At 46.3% G+C, this 16,136-nt stretch overlaps 1 protein-coding gene and 1 long non-coding RNA gene across 2 annotated transcripts in view; both read left to right on the forward strand.

The window, feature by feature from the left end:
* The window catches only part of LOC127380080 (uncharacterized), a 36,738-nt gene extending 28,564 nt beyond the window's left edge, over positions 1–8,174 (forward strand). The window contains exons 2-3 of the long non-coding RNA XR_007888422.1: positions 1,316–1,355; positions 8,115–8,174. This is a non-coding gene — a long non-coding RNA (uncharacterized LOC127380080). The remainder of the gene's footprint in view (positions 1–1,315; positions 1,356–8,114) is intronic.
* A 1,182-nt stretch (positions 8,175–9,356) lies between these two features.
* TEX55 (testis expressed 55) lies at positions 9,357–14,328 on the forward strand. The gene is made up of 4 exons (XM_051608512.1): positions 9,357–9,392; positions 10,407–10,825; positions 11,096–11,158; positions 11,875–14,328. Exons 2-4 carry the CDS (start codon positions 10,496–10,498, stop codon positions 11,986–11,988), a joined length of 507 nt encoding a protein of 168 aa, XP_051464472.1. The 5' UTR covers positions 9,357–9,392; positions 10,407–10,495; the 3' UTR covers positions 11,989–14,328.
* Positions 14,329–16,136: the final 1,808 nt, after the last annotated feature.

The raw sequence follows: 16,136 nt of genomic DNA on the forward strand, positions 1-16,136 counted from the left end.
TGAAAGGCTTGATCAAGAGCCAAGGAAGTCTCTTTTGCTCCTCTTTGATTCTTGTTGTCCAGATCCAGCTTATTATTTTAAAGTTATGCTCTTTATTCAGCAATATCCTCTAGATTTTATCAGCGTAGAGAAATTTTACCAGTGTAAACTAGGTTATTAGATTGAAAACTAAGTAGTTTTACTGGTGAATATATAGATAGAAAATTCCTTTTCCCCCTTTGTTTTAGTGATGTCTTGGAAGAGGCTTAAATTAAACCAAAAAGTCATTTATTCTAAAAGAATGCCTGCAGGGGACATAAACCAATAGCGCCTTAATTATGCTTGTATGCTCATTTTCATTGCTTTAATGTTTCAAATTACAGTGGTAACACTTCTCCCATTTGACAAGTCAAAAAGATAATTTGGCTCAACCAAGGAAGCTGGAGCATGGGTTATGGGAGATGTACATCACCTTCCGAAATGGCTTTCTCCTGCCAGCTTGGAAAGAAAGGATGCTCTCATCGGCATTCTGTTATTTCAGCCTGTTCTTCCTTTGGTGCACTGATGGGGTAACGTTTTCAATGACAATGCAGTGGCAATGAAAATGCTGCTATTGCCACTTTTGGCAAGGAAACTTTGCCGGCTTAAGCAGAATCATAGAAAAAAAAAAAGTGGAAAGAAACCACGAATTATTTCAGCTTTCCTTCTGGGAGAAGACAAGATCACTACAGTGAGTTTATCCAAACTTCTCTACAGGCATAAGGCCCCAAGCCATATACTCCTGTGCTTTATTACTGTACCATTTGTAAAGGCTTCTTACTGCCTAACCAGATTTTCCTTCTGTTTAAGCCAGTTACACATTGTCCTGTCCCCCAGGAGAAACAGCACCAATTATTACTTCCAAGTATGTTAAGACCAATACAAATTTGACAGTAAACACTGGACTGTGAGTGAGGTATCTAAAGACTGACAATTATGTACACCTGGATGGAAGCCACAGCTTGGACAATTTTAAGAGGTCACCATAGACAGTATAAAAGGCTAAAAAACTTAATCCAGTTTGCTTAGAAGAGAAGCATGAGAGCTTTTTCCTAATGCCTGCAAAGATGTTTTTCTCTTGCATCCAGAAGAATGTTATCTCATATCAGAAGAATGTTAACTCATTATAACATACTCTGAACTACAATAGAGCAATAGATTATATTTATATCTTAGTAAATTTAATCCTAAACGTCTGACTCCATTTGAATGCTAAAAAGCATTGAGTTCAGTGCTACCTAGCATCCTCTAGAGATGTCCTGAGTAGCAGAATGACCTCTATTATTTTCTTTTCCAGCACATCCTATGAAATGGTACCTCCAGTCTCCAAGGAAAAGGTCAGTGGGAAGAGATTACGCCCAGAGCTAACATCCCACCAACCAAAAATCTGTTATTAATTTGAGAGCTGGGCTGGGGCTAACAAACTTGAGTGTACTACTCCATGACATTCATGGTGAAGCAGGTGAGGTCTTCCTAACAGTGACCCATTTCCAGAAGTCAGTTTCTGAAAAGCCAACATCTCCTCCAGCCAACAATCCTGTTTCTCTCTCTGTGTCTGCTATGCCACAGATACTGCTCCTGTTTATTTAAGTTTGTGAATTTCCCATAAACTCACACACATTTCTCTCCATTACATTAATTCAACAGTGAGGACTGTGGAATTGTCCATACCCTTCAGGAAATGCATTTGGTGAAGATTATAATATGGCTGTACTTCCTTCCTATGCCTCCCTCCAGCCCCCAGCAATTCATGAGCAAGCATCCTCATATTTAAAAAGACCAGTGGATTGTCTTCCAGGAATTGGATGTGAGAAGAGTTTCCAATCTCTCAGCTCCAAAAGAGCATTCTCCAAGATTTAGGCACATTCTCATGGCTGACCAAGGATTTTGTCACCATGTTATTCACTTCTGGGCCAAGACAGTCCCTCTGACAACAACAATGGCAAGGGAAGAGAAAAAACAAACAGAAGTCAGCATAGTAATGCTTTGGTAAATGGATCCCTATCTTTGTAATCAGCTCAACCCCATTTTTAGTCTTAGACCCAAACTCAGGATGTGCCCAGGTCCAAACATGCAAGTCTCTTTGTTTCCTTCTGAAAACACTGAACCCAGGTCTTAAAAGGTCAGCAGGCAAACTCATCTGGAGTCGGTACTTTGTTTTCCTGTTTCCTTCTCTAGTTCGCTCTTTGACCACATCCCAAGAAACTTGCCATTGTCCATCCTGCCCCCTTCCACTCACCGTCTTAGAAGATCACTCTCTCTGCTCCCAGGAAAACACATCAAGTCCTCTTTCTGAAGCCACCAGACCACTCTGGGTTCTGCAGAGAAGAGCAGTGATTCTGAGTCAGGCGAAACACATAGTTGTCCAAGCCCTGCAGGTTAGGACACTCCTGAAAGTCAAGATAAATTAACCAAAGATGTGAAATGAATGCTCATGAATTAAAGCATGTTAAGCCCTGCATGGACATTTGGGGATAAAGTGACCTTGCTTTGTTTTTGTTTAATTGTCACCATAGTGAACTGAGGCCATTTCCCCTCTGTATCAGAGCACCCACACAAAGGTTTAATGCACTTCAACTTTTGCACATTAACACACACCTCACACTAATTTGTCTTAACTCCCTATGTAAACAAGCTCTCAGGGGACTGTTGTTTTTTTTTTTTTCCTCTCTCATGTGACAGTTCACTTTATCACAAAGTCAATTGTGTTGGAGAAAATTATTTGCAGAGAATTTTCCCTCAGTTGTGCCTGCAGCGACATCTTTGTTGTGAATTGCTGGAGAACTTCTTCTCCTGCCTAAGTATGTCAGCTTTTTTCCTCTTTAAAACACCTATGTTGGAACAGCTTATAATTAGTACAGCATCATCCCTCTACCAGGCAGAAAGGGAACTCCTGGCCTGATCTAGGTGGGGTATGGAGGTGATCCGAGGTGATTAACTGCTGGGCTTTGGGTCACACAGAACATCTGCAGCTGAGCATAGAAATTATCTAAACCCAGACCTATTTGCCCCTGGAAATATATTTTCTCCTCCCCTCAGTGGATTTTTCGTCATTAGATGGAGCCAATGAGTTTCTTCAAAACTCAAGATAATGCCAGTTGTGTAGGAAAGAAAAAGAGAAAAATTACTGCCATCTGCATGACTCCTATGCAGGGACAAATCTTTCTTTCTCCCCCTTTTCCTTTATCCCCCTTTCTATTTAGGAGCAGTAGGAGACCTTCACAGGAGAACTCATCACAGTTGGAACAGACAAAGCCAGAGTGAAGATGGAGGTGATGGAGGCTGAGACAATGTATTTTTAGTCATTTCAATGAATTATGGAGACACGAAGTTGATAATTTATTGAAGAAGGGAAACGGGGGACTCTATGTAAATGTTTTCAGATGAATAATTAATGTGGCTTTCTAGCATCAGGGGGTCTTTAATTAAAGCCTCTGTTAAACAAGGCAAGGCAGACAGGCCTGGCTCCTTGCAGCAGCTAATTGCACCTTTCCCATGTACAGCTACAATTTAGAGACAAAGCATCATTTGCATCAATAAAAAGGACAGAACCTACATAGTGTGAGTGGCAGGAGGCTGTGGAGACCAGCTCAGTGACCCCAGGGCTGCAGTGGTTTGTATCACCTTTTAAATTAGCTCAGCATACAGGCCTAATAAGGGGGTGTGGGGAAGCAAGGACAGAGGGGCCACTCAGGCTGCAAGGCTTTGGTGGATGCAGGAGGCCACCCACCACTGTCCAAGGTTTACAGCCTCTTCAAGAGTGACACAGCTACTGAGACGGTTTTATCCAGTCTTGCTGTCACTGTGTGATATATTTGCCTTCCAAAAGTCTGTACCATACCGTGCCTGCCTCCCTGTCCCAAAAGGCTGGATTGACAACAGAGAGGAGCAGAGCCAATAAGGCAGAGTTTGCAGGGTGAAGAGGCACCCTTGTGCCTTCCCACTCCCCAGCTGCTAACCTTATACCCAGCAGGTATAAGGTGAGCATCAGGCCTGGACTCTTCCTTCCTTCGGGGATTTCACAGCTGATGAGATGAGGCTGGAGTGAAGACTCACTGTGGACTTCAGTCAGAACAGAGCATTCCCTCCCTCTGGTGCCACATGATGGTGAGACAAAACTGAAGCCTTCTCCCTCAAAGAGTTTGGAGTCCTGAAGCTCTGTGATTATTTCCAAAGGGAACGTATAAAACCATGATAGCTTCAGGAATTAAAATGGGACAACTAAGGAATGACAGAAAGTGCCCCAGTTAATATCACATAGGACCTTCCAGTATAAACAAGTATTTGGCTTCTTTAGACAAGCAGGGGACAAAGCCTTGTTTTCCTGGATAACGTTCTCTAAACTAGACAGAGAATAATTAGTTTTGATGCCTTGGCAAAGAAGCAGCATCTCACATTTTTCATACATTTTTATCACCAATAACATGACATTCTAAAGTGAGGAGGGAATAAGAGAGGTACAGCTGAAACTTTCTTTTTAATAGAAAGGGTTAAATCTAAAGTAGGCTAAACAGGTTCTCAAAGCAAGTATTTCCAAACACAGATGCTATTATCATGTTTCTTTCCTGCACAGTCAAAGATGGGGCTGACGGAATCCTCAAGTGATCACCTAGTCCGTGCCAGTCATCTGTGAAGGAGATTTGCTTAACCTGCTACAGGTGTCTTCCCACTTTCCAAAGCCATAGTTGAGGCACTCCCTTTTGGCACTGAGCACAAAGGCAACCTGGAGAGCATCTGCTAAATAAAGGTCTCTCTGTTCTCTGCGAGCACCTCCGTTTTCAGCAAAGCACCAAATCTTCGAGATTGCGAGCACGCGTTTTCTGTTTGCCCGCACCGATGCTCTTGACAGGTCTGACATGCACCTCCGAGCTCAGTGAAGGTTTAGGGCTCTGCTTTGTGGAGACAGGTACTGCAAGGTCTTGGAGGATGCACTCGGTTGCCCTGTGAGCAGCTGCGAGGCTCTGCTGCTCTCTGCTGGGAAATGAGGGCAGAGCCCTGGCAAGGGGCTGCGCCGAAGGAAGAGCTGGATTTGCGAGAATGCTCCGGCTTGATCTCTGCACACCAACTCTCAGAGCTGCCTGTACGAAAGCAGACACCTTGGTGAGGTCTCCTCCTCCACATCGCTGTCAGAAGTAAGCCCACATCAAAATCTGCTGTAGGAGCACGGTGGGAGCAAGTCAGCAGCCCCAGCTGCCTCAGATCCCCTTGCATCTCATCTCGACCTCACGGAGGAGCCAACTTTCTCCACATTGCTCTGCACCACTTACACCTGCTCTCCTCCCAGCCTGTAGTGTGTTTACTTTCTCACCAAGCCCTGAATGGAGGGCAGAGCAATTATCCCACCATATAGGTAAGGAACCAGTAAGGGGGCAACCACACGATCCACACAGAGTCACAGGTCAGCCTGTGGATAAGCAAAGATGTCTCTCCAAGGACCCCAGCCCGCTTTCCCACAGCCTCTTTGTCTGATCATTGCTCCATGCCACAAAACTGCTTTTTGCTCTCCAAACCTCAGGAAGCCTTTAACTACAGCTGGCTGCAACTGCGCAAAACCACAGGTCAGAGAGCCACAGAGCCACAGTGTGGAGCACTGTGAGGCCACGGCCTTGGTTAACAGCTGGGCTGCAGCAGCCCCATGAATCATGTAGCAGGTGAGCTCGCTGCTCCAGCCTGAGGCTGGGAGAAGGCCCAAGCCCTGAGAGCAGCTCTGGCACTAAGGAAGGGGATGAATTCATTCCTCAGCCTGGTGTTCACCAAGGCCCTCTGCCCCTTTAAGCAATGATGTTTAATTTTCTGATGTGTTTCACTATTATAATTTCCAAGTACCAGATGAGGTGACAGGAGTTTACGATGGGCATTTTCAGGATCTGGCTATTTTATATATATATATATATATATGTATATATATACACACACACACATATATAAATACAGCTCAATAAATGAAGAAGAAATATTCAAAGTGAACACACTGTAGAAAGTGATTTGTTCCAACTCTTCACTGCAGAATTGCAAGAAACCAATCAAAGAGCCTCAGGAGTGGTTTGAGGATAATTTATTAACCCAAAAGGGGCCGCATTGTTAACCAACATTATTTATAGTGAACAGCTCAACCATCTCTACTGAACAACTGTGTGATACTGCAGGGACAAATGCAATGAGTTACTACACGGATAGGACAAAACCAGCAGCAGATCTTTGTTACAGCTGTTAGAAAAAGTGTCCCCAGGAGACAGGCACTGAATCTCTAATGGCTATCTTATTTCTCTGACAATTTATTTAAGTTTTAACTTAACAGCAGGAATGATAGCCACAGTTACACAGTGACTCCCAATAACAGAGCATATTGCTGATCTGCAGCTGGTGTTTTCTTATTTATTTCAAAGTCTTTAAGTTCCAGACCTAGCATATGGTGCCATATAAATAATGATATAATAATACGTTTTTGCTTTCCATGCGTCTGGATAGAAAAAAAGCCATGTGATTTATGTTGCATGAGCATTGTATTTAAGACATTATTTTGCCCAGAAATTTTAATGCATTTAAAATGCATCTTCTGCTTTTTGTAATCTGTTCTTTTGAAAGAATAAACAGAGCAGTGATGTTTATTTAATGGAGTCATTCATCTTACTTCCTTGCACAAAATCCTAGCTTTCTAGCCCCAGCAGACAGATCCCTGCAGTAGGCAGTGGGGTTGGAAATTGAGAGATCTGCTGTTTACCAATGAGGCACAGATGAAAGGAAGACGTGGGGCTTCAGATTTACCCACAGCAGGATGCTATTCGAAGCCAACAGGCAGCTGAGAACTGCTTAGTCCTGTCCAGTAAAGGATGGGGAGAATAAATCCATGGAAGAGTTTCTGCAGGGAGTCATGCTGTGGCTAAAACAGCACTGGGATGGCTACCAGCACACAGCTACCCATAGGCACCTGCTTTCAGTCGTGTGTGTGTATCTCAGCCAAAACTGTAACTGCAGTTACTAGAGCAAACACCGCCCCCCTGAAGTATGACAGGGATGTAACAGTTTGCAGCTTTCCATTCAGACCCTCGATAAACTAGCTCTGTGAGCTTTGGAGCTACCACATAGGGAAGATCTCCTAACTCACACTTCAGCTGTTTCTGGATGCTGCTGTCTTAGTTTCCAGACCAACTGGCAGCAAGACCTCATCAAGCAAAAAATTCTTCACAGCTACAAGGGTTGCAAGTGTGAGTTTAAACATTCACAGACACTGCAGAATAAACAGTATTTCTCAGGGATGTACAAGACAAAGCACTGAATATAGTGCCTACAAACTTAAGCCTGCCCCATTGGCCCACAGCTGGACTGGAGGAAATCTGTCAGGGTCCACAAATCAAAGACTGACAATTTTGAGGATCAGCCAGTACACTGTATTCTTTCCCATCATATGAGGATTGGATAATCAGGGGAGGTTGAAGTAGTCAGATTCTGAAATCTCCCTGAGAGTCCAACCCACCAACTGCATAAGACCTTCCAACAATTTTACAGATTTTATCCAGCATCTTGAAGATCTTTAGAAGTAAACACAGACAAAAAAACCCACAATCAAAACCACAATCAAAAAGCAAGCAGTTCCATGCTGTCCAGGACCATTGCAGTCACACAGGAAAGTGGGAGAGGCAAGATGGACTCAAAGAAGTCAAGTAATGACCTGGCATCCCATGAGTTCAGACAGCAATGCTTCTGTGCAAGATCATCCAAATGGTCAGTGTGGCTGAGGATACAGACAACACTGTCACAAGGTTAGTACTGGAGCAGTGGAGAAGCTGTTTCTCTTAAAAGGTCAACAGTGTAACCTGAAAAACACACACAGATTGAGCTGCTCTGAATGGAAGTGACATCTATTAGTTTAACAGAGGTTTTGAAGTCCTGTATCTCCCTCTCTCTCACCCCTCCGCATCAAACCCCATGGCACTTTCAGCCACTCATGTTTCAATCCCAACCCTTTCACACTAGAGCATGAACCAGATTATTTCAGAAGCTGGTTACTGTGGTAACCCAGCACAGCTTTTCTCTTTAGTCTTTTCATCTCCTCTTTGGGGGAAACTGGCAATCTGTTTATTTGCTTCTTCTGACAGGATTTATCATGCAGCACACCAACTGACATGATCTGTGTAAAACTGAGGAGAAAGCACCTCTCACATGAAAGTGCAGGTAAACACTTCTCTCACTGCCCCACTACCCTACCTCTTGCTTCCCTGATTCTCTTTACCAGCAATTTGCCACGTCCTTTTCCACCTGACCCTGTGGATTCAGCTTGTCTCTGCTCTTCTCCTCCAGGCCTACCAACTACCACGGTATTACAAACAGGGCTGAGAAGAGCAAATGGCTATCACGGGCTTTCCTGCACCCCTCGTAAGACCGTGGCAAGGCTGAAAGGCTGCAGCCAGATCACGCTTTCCCAAAAGGACACTGAAAGTCACAGTAAAGCAACCCAGCTCCCTGCACAACGACAGACCCAGGGCCAGCCGGGCTGTGGGCAGCCCCCACGCCCTTCCCTCTGCCAGGGGACCCCTTGCTCCCACCAGGCCACAGCCAGCTGGAGGCCCCCACTGAGGCTTACGGAATCACAGAATCTTAGAATCGTCCTGGTTGGAAAAGACCTTGAAGATCATCAAGTCCAACCATAATCTAACCACCTCCCCCCCCTACCGTAACCTGATTTACCTGTTCAAGTGCTACAATCATCTTGCTAAGCACTGTATCCGTATTTCTTTTAAAGACTTCCAGGCCTGGTGACTCCGCCACCTCCCTGGGCAGCCCGTTCCACTGTCCAACCACTCCTTTGGCAAAGAAATTCTTTCCAATATCCAGCCTAAGCCTCCCTTGGTGCAGCTTCAGGCCATTTCCTCTTGTCCCGTCATTATTCACCTGGGAGAAGAGGCCAACACCCACCTCCCTACACCCTCCTTCCAGGGAGCTGCAGAGGGCAATGAGGTCTCCCCTCAGCCTCCTCTCCTCCAAACTCAACAACCCCAGTTCCCTCCGCCTACTCCCCACGGGGCTTGTTCTCCAGCCCCGTCACCAGCTCGCTAGCTCTCTCCCCTCAGGACACGCTGCCGGCTGCCAAGCACCGAGAGACCTCCGAGGGGCTGCGGCGCTGGGGGAACAACGCAGGCCAGGGGGGTGGCCGCCCGAGGGGCAGCGACCGGGACCGGGACCGGGACCGGGACCGGAACCGGGAGCTGAAGGCCCCGCTGCCGCCCTGCCCCAAGATGGCCGCGCAGCCCCCCCTGCCCCCGTCACCGCCGAGACAAGGGGCGGCGGTTTCCCGGGCAACCCCCCCGGCGTCCCCCGCCCCCTCTCCCGCCCACGGAACCGGGACGAGCCGCAGCAGGGCCCGGCTCCAGCGGAAGGTGAAACGAAGCCGTGTCCTGCCGTGGTGGCTCGGGGGCCGGGAGAGGGAGGGAGGGAAGGGAGAGGAGAGGAGGGGTCCCGGCGGCCTCTTGTCCTGCGCAGCCCCTCTTCGGGGGTCGCCCCCACGCCCTTCCCGGCGGCACCAGCCCGTGCTGCTCCCGGGAAGCCTGTTCCCCGCCTTCCCACCCTTCCGAAGGGAGCATCCCCGTTGCCCATTGCGGCGGGGGGTGGGAGTCCTGCCTCCCCGCCGGCTTTCCCCGGGCACCCTGCTTCGGGCGAGGCTGCAGCCGGGATGGCCCCCGAGCAGCCGGGATGGCCCCCGCCTCCCCTGCCCGCCCCGGGAGGTTCGGGGATGAGGAGGAGAAACGGGACGAGAGCCCGCCTGAGCTCACCCACGGGGAGTGGGAGCGTGAGGCGTGGATGCGGCGTTGCCCGCAGCCAGCGGCTCGGGGAAGGGGGGAAGCCTCCCCAGATGCCAGGGGCCGGCTTCCAGGGAGCCAGGCCGGGGCTGTGCCGAGCGGGAAGACGAGCCGGGAGCTGAGGGCGACCACAGGGCAGGCAGGCAGGGGCAGTGCCCCTAACCAACGGGGCACAGAGCCGCGGCGCTTGGGCAGGTGAAGAGGTGAAGCTGGTGAAGAGGGCTCAGCGACAGTCCCTTCCCTCGGGTAAGGAGTTGGGCTTGGGTTCCAGCCAAGGGACTTCGCTCCCAGGCCAAAGCTACCCGTAAGATACACTCAGGAATCCCCCTGGGAAAACCAGGCGTTAAGCGAGGATCAGGCACAGGTGCACCTGCTGCACAGCTCAGACCAGGTCTGAGGGTTTGAACTGAAGCTTGACTGGAGTTCTGGGGCTCCCAGGCAGAAAGTGTGGGTGTGACCAGTCGCAGAAATTAAAGCCTAGTGGTGTGTGCTGGAAGAGGGGCTGCAGCACGTTTGCTGAAGGATGCAGCAATGTGATGTGTCTGGTCTGTGGGGCTACAAGTTGAAAATATTTTTTTTAATTTTTTTTTATAGGACCTGACACCTACATAATTGAATCCCCACTGCCACTGGATGACTTACCTGAGGTTGAAACACCAGTATCTGCAGACCAGCCATCTGCAATGGAATTGCCAGAGTCTACAGACCAGCTGGTTGCTGAGAAACTGCTAGGTTCTGAGGGCCAGTTACCTGCCATTGAAGTTTCCTCATCTAGGGAAGACTCACATGAGAGCAGATCACGTGAGGGTGAACTGTCAGATTTCAAAAACAAGATGTACTTGTCTAGCTCCACACAGACTGGTAGTACAATATCTGAGGCTGGGCCATCAGCAACTGTGGTCAACCCAACAGAGACTACATGTGAAATACTTGAGCAGCCAAAGGTGTATGAAGACCCCTTTGAAGTCTCCATTAAGTACATGGAGAAACATAATATTCTACAGATATTTCAGGTGAAATATCTCTTTTGCTTCTCTTTCCAGGGGCTTGCTTGCAAAGCTGGGTCTAAAGCTAGGTTGGACCAAATTACTCCTTTCCCAGATCCCTCCTTGTCCTGCGCTTTCTTAGGTGTTAACTTCAGGAAAGCTGTAGAAAAGAACCCTTGATCATCTTTGGGAATTGAAAGAGATGCTTGCTTTTTCAAACACAGCTAGTGTTGGAGCAGAAAATGCAGTCACCCATCTACCCAAGGATCAATACTTCTTTCCTTCTGTCTGTCTCAGGATATCACAGAAAACCTGGTGTACCAGAAGCCAGATGACCCCTTGGAGTTCATGTTGCTGCAGGTATGGCATCTTCCTGGGGCTCAGTGGGGACTGTCAGTTTGGGCCACAGCAGAAAACCAGCTTTGCTCAGCACTCAGACACATGGTCAACCCATGACTATTTATCTCACTGTATGTCTGCTCACTTGAGAGGCTGAGAAGCATGGGCAGGCGTAGCAAGTGTAGCAAGGACTCTCCACAGGCAGGAGCAGAGTGCCTGGGGTACAAGGGAGCTCTAAAAGGAGAGTGAGGAGAACTTATGGGAGTGGGTGTGTGGAAGAATAGGGGAAGGGGGTGTGTGGAATGGGGTGGATGTGCCCTGGAGGACTGTCACCTGAGAGGTGAGGGAAGCTTAGGGACAGAGATAGGGCCCCTCGGTGTCCTGTGACCCTTCTCCAGCTCCCTCTATCCCACGCTGAGAGGGAAAAATTTTTCTGCCCACACACCCCTGTTTAGGGGAGCAGTGTCTGCTGATCCTGCAGGGTACTAAAACACAGGACATTCAAAGTAAGTGAAGAGAAGGAGTGTGGGGAGCTCCTTGGGGAAAGGAGGAGGTTAGAGGAAAGGAGCAGACAAAGAGAGAGAGTCTTTTGTTTCCTTGCACTCTAGTTGCTCAGGGCGAGCACCTTTGCAATTTGCTGCGAGTTCAAGCTGTACTGAATGCAGAGCCTGCAATGTCAGTTCTGGGCACCAGCGGTAAGGAAATAGGCTTCTAAATTACCCTTTCCTTTCGCTCAGGTGCAGTCTATGATAAATTCCAGGCAGGAAAAAACGGAGGGAGGACTGGAGGAGAAGGAAGATACAGACGTGTTTCTGGAAGACATCCTGTGCACTCCTTCTGGCCTCTCCTGACCATTCTGTTGTGGTGTTGCATGGGGCCTGCACAGCACCATGCTTTTGTAGTCATTGGCAGTAACTTGGAACAGGTCTGCTTGTATCACTGCTTCCTGTTTTCTCAGTTCTGTATGTTTGTGCTTCCCTTTGGGTTTAAATGCTGTAACCAAGTATTGGTTTGGATGTACAAGGTCAAATCTTCAAGTGTGCATGGACCTGCATGCACATAGGGCACATCAGGAAGAGGCAGCTCTGCTGAACTTCTATGCAGTCTCTGCATACAAATGCATATATTCCACATTTAGGCCACCCTTAGACTCTGCTTTTCCGTGCAGAGAAACCCCATAGCTCAGACAATGCAAGCACAAAAGCAAGTAGGATTAAAAAGCAGTCACGGACGACCTGTCCCTCTATTTTTTTCATGCTGCATTGGTGGCTTACTGTCCCCAGGTATGCAGCAGTGCCAATGCCCATCTAATGCTTCGAGAGGCTGGGTCTGTGGCTTTCCCACTGCCCCCAGAACTCCTCTGATGCAAGACGCTGTCTCTGCCTCTTCCACACATTGGGAGCCACTGTCTCACCCTTAATCATCACTACTGGGTTCTGATACCTCTGCTTTTTGATGTTGCCCTGCTTGTATCATTGCAAGCACAGCATATATTTTGGTAAAAGAAGCAGTAAAGCAACAGTTGCACACACCCTCTGTGGCTTCAGAAGATATTGTCACTCAGGAATCTGGGAGGCAAATAAAACTAAACAAACCAAAATCAAGCACTGGTAGCCCAGGAAATTCAGAGTCAAGGTGCACTTAGCAAAGATATCATTTGAACTGCTTTTGATTCTCAAAATGCTTAAAATCTTCATTTTCATATTACCCAAGTGTCTGTTCCTGCTCTGTAAAGAAAGATTGTCTTTCTTGTCTCTTGCCTGAAGATTACTGAAAATGTGCAAGATAGCATGCTGCAATTTTGGCTTCACTTCATGTGTATGCGCAGTAGATGCCAGGAAGTTTTTTGTCACTACAGACTTTTCTCTTTTTGGGCAAGTGCTCTAATTTCCTGGCAGATAGTAGTGTATTCCCAGAAGACTGTCTCTATGGCTATGAAGAGAGCACCACAGAAACTTATCTTCCATCTATTTTCAGCTAAAAGTCTGATGACGAAGTTGAGTGATACTCCACAGCAGAGCTTTGCTCCCAAAAGTCTGGGTAAAACAGAGGCAAGTGTTTGGCATACAAAATCTGTGTCTGAGAAAAGTTGCCTTTCTGTCCAAGACTCTCAGAAAAGATCAGTTAGCTCAGGCATTTCCAGGTTAAAGGCAGGTAAGCACCCCTGTGATTCATGGGGCAGGAAGGTTTTCAAGGTATTGTGAGACTAAAGATGGCTCAAGATTCAGATGAGTCTTCATGGGTTTTATAAGAGATTTGATGTACTCTTTAAGCTTCTAGGTCCCACTGAAGCATTGAGATGCTTTTGAAAGCCCTACCTATCTTCAGCAACTGGAAGAACTGAACACTTCATGAAACAGAGAGCACAGTTGCTTTTCAGCCTGGTAGATTTTTGATCAAGAATTTGTAAGTAGCCCTGTACATACATGCCCCGTGAACGTAAAGGAAGTGCTGAGGCACCTCTGTGAAACAGGCAGTGAATGGAAGATGAAGGTACTGGTTGAAGCCTTTTCATCTCTATGGTCACTTTTCATCATGTTTTCCCAGGAGATGGAGATGTTGGCATGTCTTTGAATTTTGTTGTAGAACACAAGGTGCTTTTGGGTAGAGCTTTAGCTGTGAATTTCCAAGGTTTCTACCATTCTATATAGTATTTTGTTGTTCTCTTTTACTTATGAAAAAATTTTGAGTTGTACTATGTTCTCAGACTATCGGTGTATGCCCTCAACTTCATCTCAGCATTAAGGGAGCAATGCAAGGAAATCTTTACTATCTCTTTCAGGTAAGTTGAAGTGAGCTGGAAAGTGGTCTTTTTACAGATGACAAACGTTTTGCAAGTGAGGCCTTACCCAGTGTTCCTCAGCAATCAGGGCCAAAATTTTCCTTCAGTAGCCTGGCCTCATTGTCTCATGATACCAAAACTTCTCTATGGTAGCAAGAAGATGTCCTCAGTGCATGTAAGAGAGAGCAGCTGTCTTTTCTGTTTCTCAGGATCAAGGTCCCCCCTCCTCTGAGGAGCAGCAGTTGTATAGAAATTAATGTGGCTGCACCCGGGACAGCAGACTAGGCCTGTGATTGGCTAGTGTAGATGGGAAGAGGCAGTGGAAGGCAGTAGGCTGAGGACAGCCCTTCAACTTTCACAGACTTAGGGAGGGAATTGATCAGCTCTGAGCAAGGGCTTTGACTAGAAATCTTGGGAAACCCATCATGAGCTATCTGAGGAGAAATGTGATTTCCTTCTTCTCAAGCCTCTCAGATGACTAGTTTGTATTTTGAACTGCATTTTTTCAAGAAAAAAGTTCAGGAACTTAATTTTATGAAAAGAAAAATGCCTTCCCCAGAAGGTGTGCAGATCATTGTGTTTAGGCAAGTGCAACACAGCTGTTCTTTTTTATTCGCTCCAGAATTTTGCTGAAAAATACACCTTAGCTCTAGAAAAATTCTGCTTCACATTAAGGCACTCATGCACCACTGCTGCTTGTATGTGTGAAGACTTCTTTTGTGGTGAAGAAAAGGAGAAAAGTTAGATTTACAATGGAACATTTATGGTAGTTGTAATTCCAGAGTGACTGTCTCTTTTCCATAATTTCTTTCCCAAACCATTGGATCCATATTTCTTCTTCATAAGTGGACATTTATCAACATGACATTAAACTGTCATTAAATTTCTTGCCTCGGGTGCTCTGAAGGAATTGGCAGTTCATTGTGTGCAGCTGAAACTATTCCATATAAGTCCTTATAGCACACTAGTCATATATTTGAATGCTCTCCAGTAGTGTGCTAAGCAGCATGATTAACATCTGTTGTTTTTTCTTTCTCCTCTCCACAAGGGAGATGTCTGTGCACTGAAGTGGATGCTTTTGAAAAGGGTGTTTTGTTTTTTTTACCCACACCTTTTTTTTGCTGGGTGCTTCTAATGGATAGGGAGAGGTCATGGAGTGGAAGGTGGGGAGGTTGCAGATAATCTCTAGTTCTCAAGGGTGTTTTCCTCCATAGTTTGAGCTGGGCACCAAGAAAGTACAGTATTTTCATGGGTAAGATTTTTTTGTTGATCCATGGACTGTCAATAGTGTGACCTTGTGGTGTGCAGACCGTTTTGTTGTGGATCTTGTAATCCCTCAGAAACAGGATGCCGAGGGGCCAACCAGAAAGAAACTGTACTCACCTTGAGTTAGGTGTCATGAATCAGAGTATCAGATTTTTTCTCTGACGTCTTTTTATGGAACTTAAAATTACACAGATGCCTGAAGCAATACTAAGGTTGCCTGTGTACTGCCTGTAACTAATTAAAAAAAAAAAAATAAAAAATTAAAAAATGTCGTAACTGCTGATTAAAGATCCTTTGAAAAGTTTACACAGACTCTGCTCCAATTCTTAGTTAGGCGGAGGGCAGAAGCAGAATGACTTTTCAATGGCCAGCTACTTATAGCATGAGACATTTTGTTGTGACTCACTGGATATGAATCATTCCCATATAACACCAACTTTAAGCCAGTTTAATGCCATTGATTTCAAAGTTTCACAACCATGTGAAACTTGAAGTAGGCAGCATCAACTATTCAGTGCTCATGTGTCTGAAACAGAATAAATTAACCTCTGGGTAATGCCCGACAAAGAGCTTAGTTCAAAAGAGAGTTCAGGCTGAAAACTGGAGAATGTGGGAGTGCTTAGAAAGGGAATATAGCAGGGCAAATTAATCAAGCCCTGTATGACGTCTTCAGGTTGTATTTGAGGGAAAGCTTCTCTTGACCATTCTTTCAACCAGATGAAATGCAGAAAAAAAAGAAGAAACTTTCCCTTAATGTCAGGCATCCATATCATAGAATCATAGAACTATTCAGGTTGGAAAAGATCCATAGGATCACCGAGTCCAACCATCACCCCTACTCTACAAAGTTCTCCCCTAAACCATCCATGGCTGTATTCTTTTTTGGGACTGCCTTCATGGACAACTTTGATGTAGCAACATCACCAAAAGTTTATGGCCACGCCTCAACAT

The sequence above is a fragment of the Apus apus genome, chromosome 1, assembly GCF_020740795.1.
Source record: "Apus apus isolate bApuApu2 chromosome 1, bApuApu2.pri.cur, whole genome shotgun sequence".
NCBI lineage: Eukaryota > Metazoa > Chordata > Aves > Apodiformes > Apodidae > Apus > Apus apus.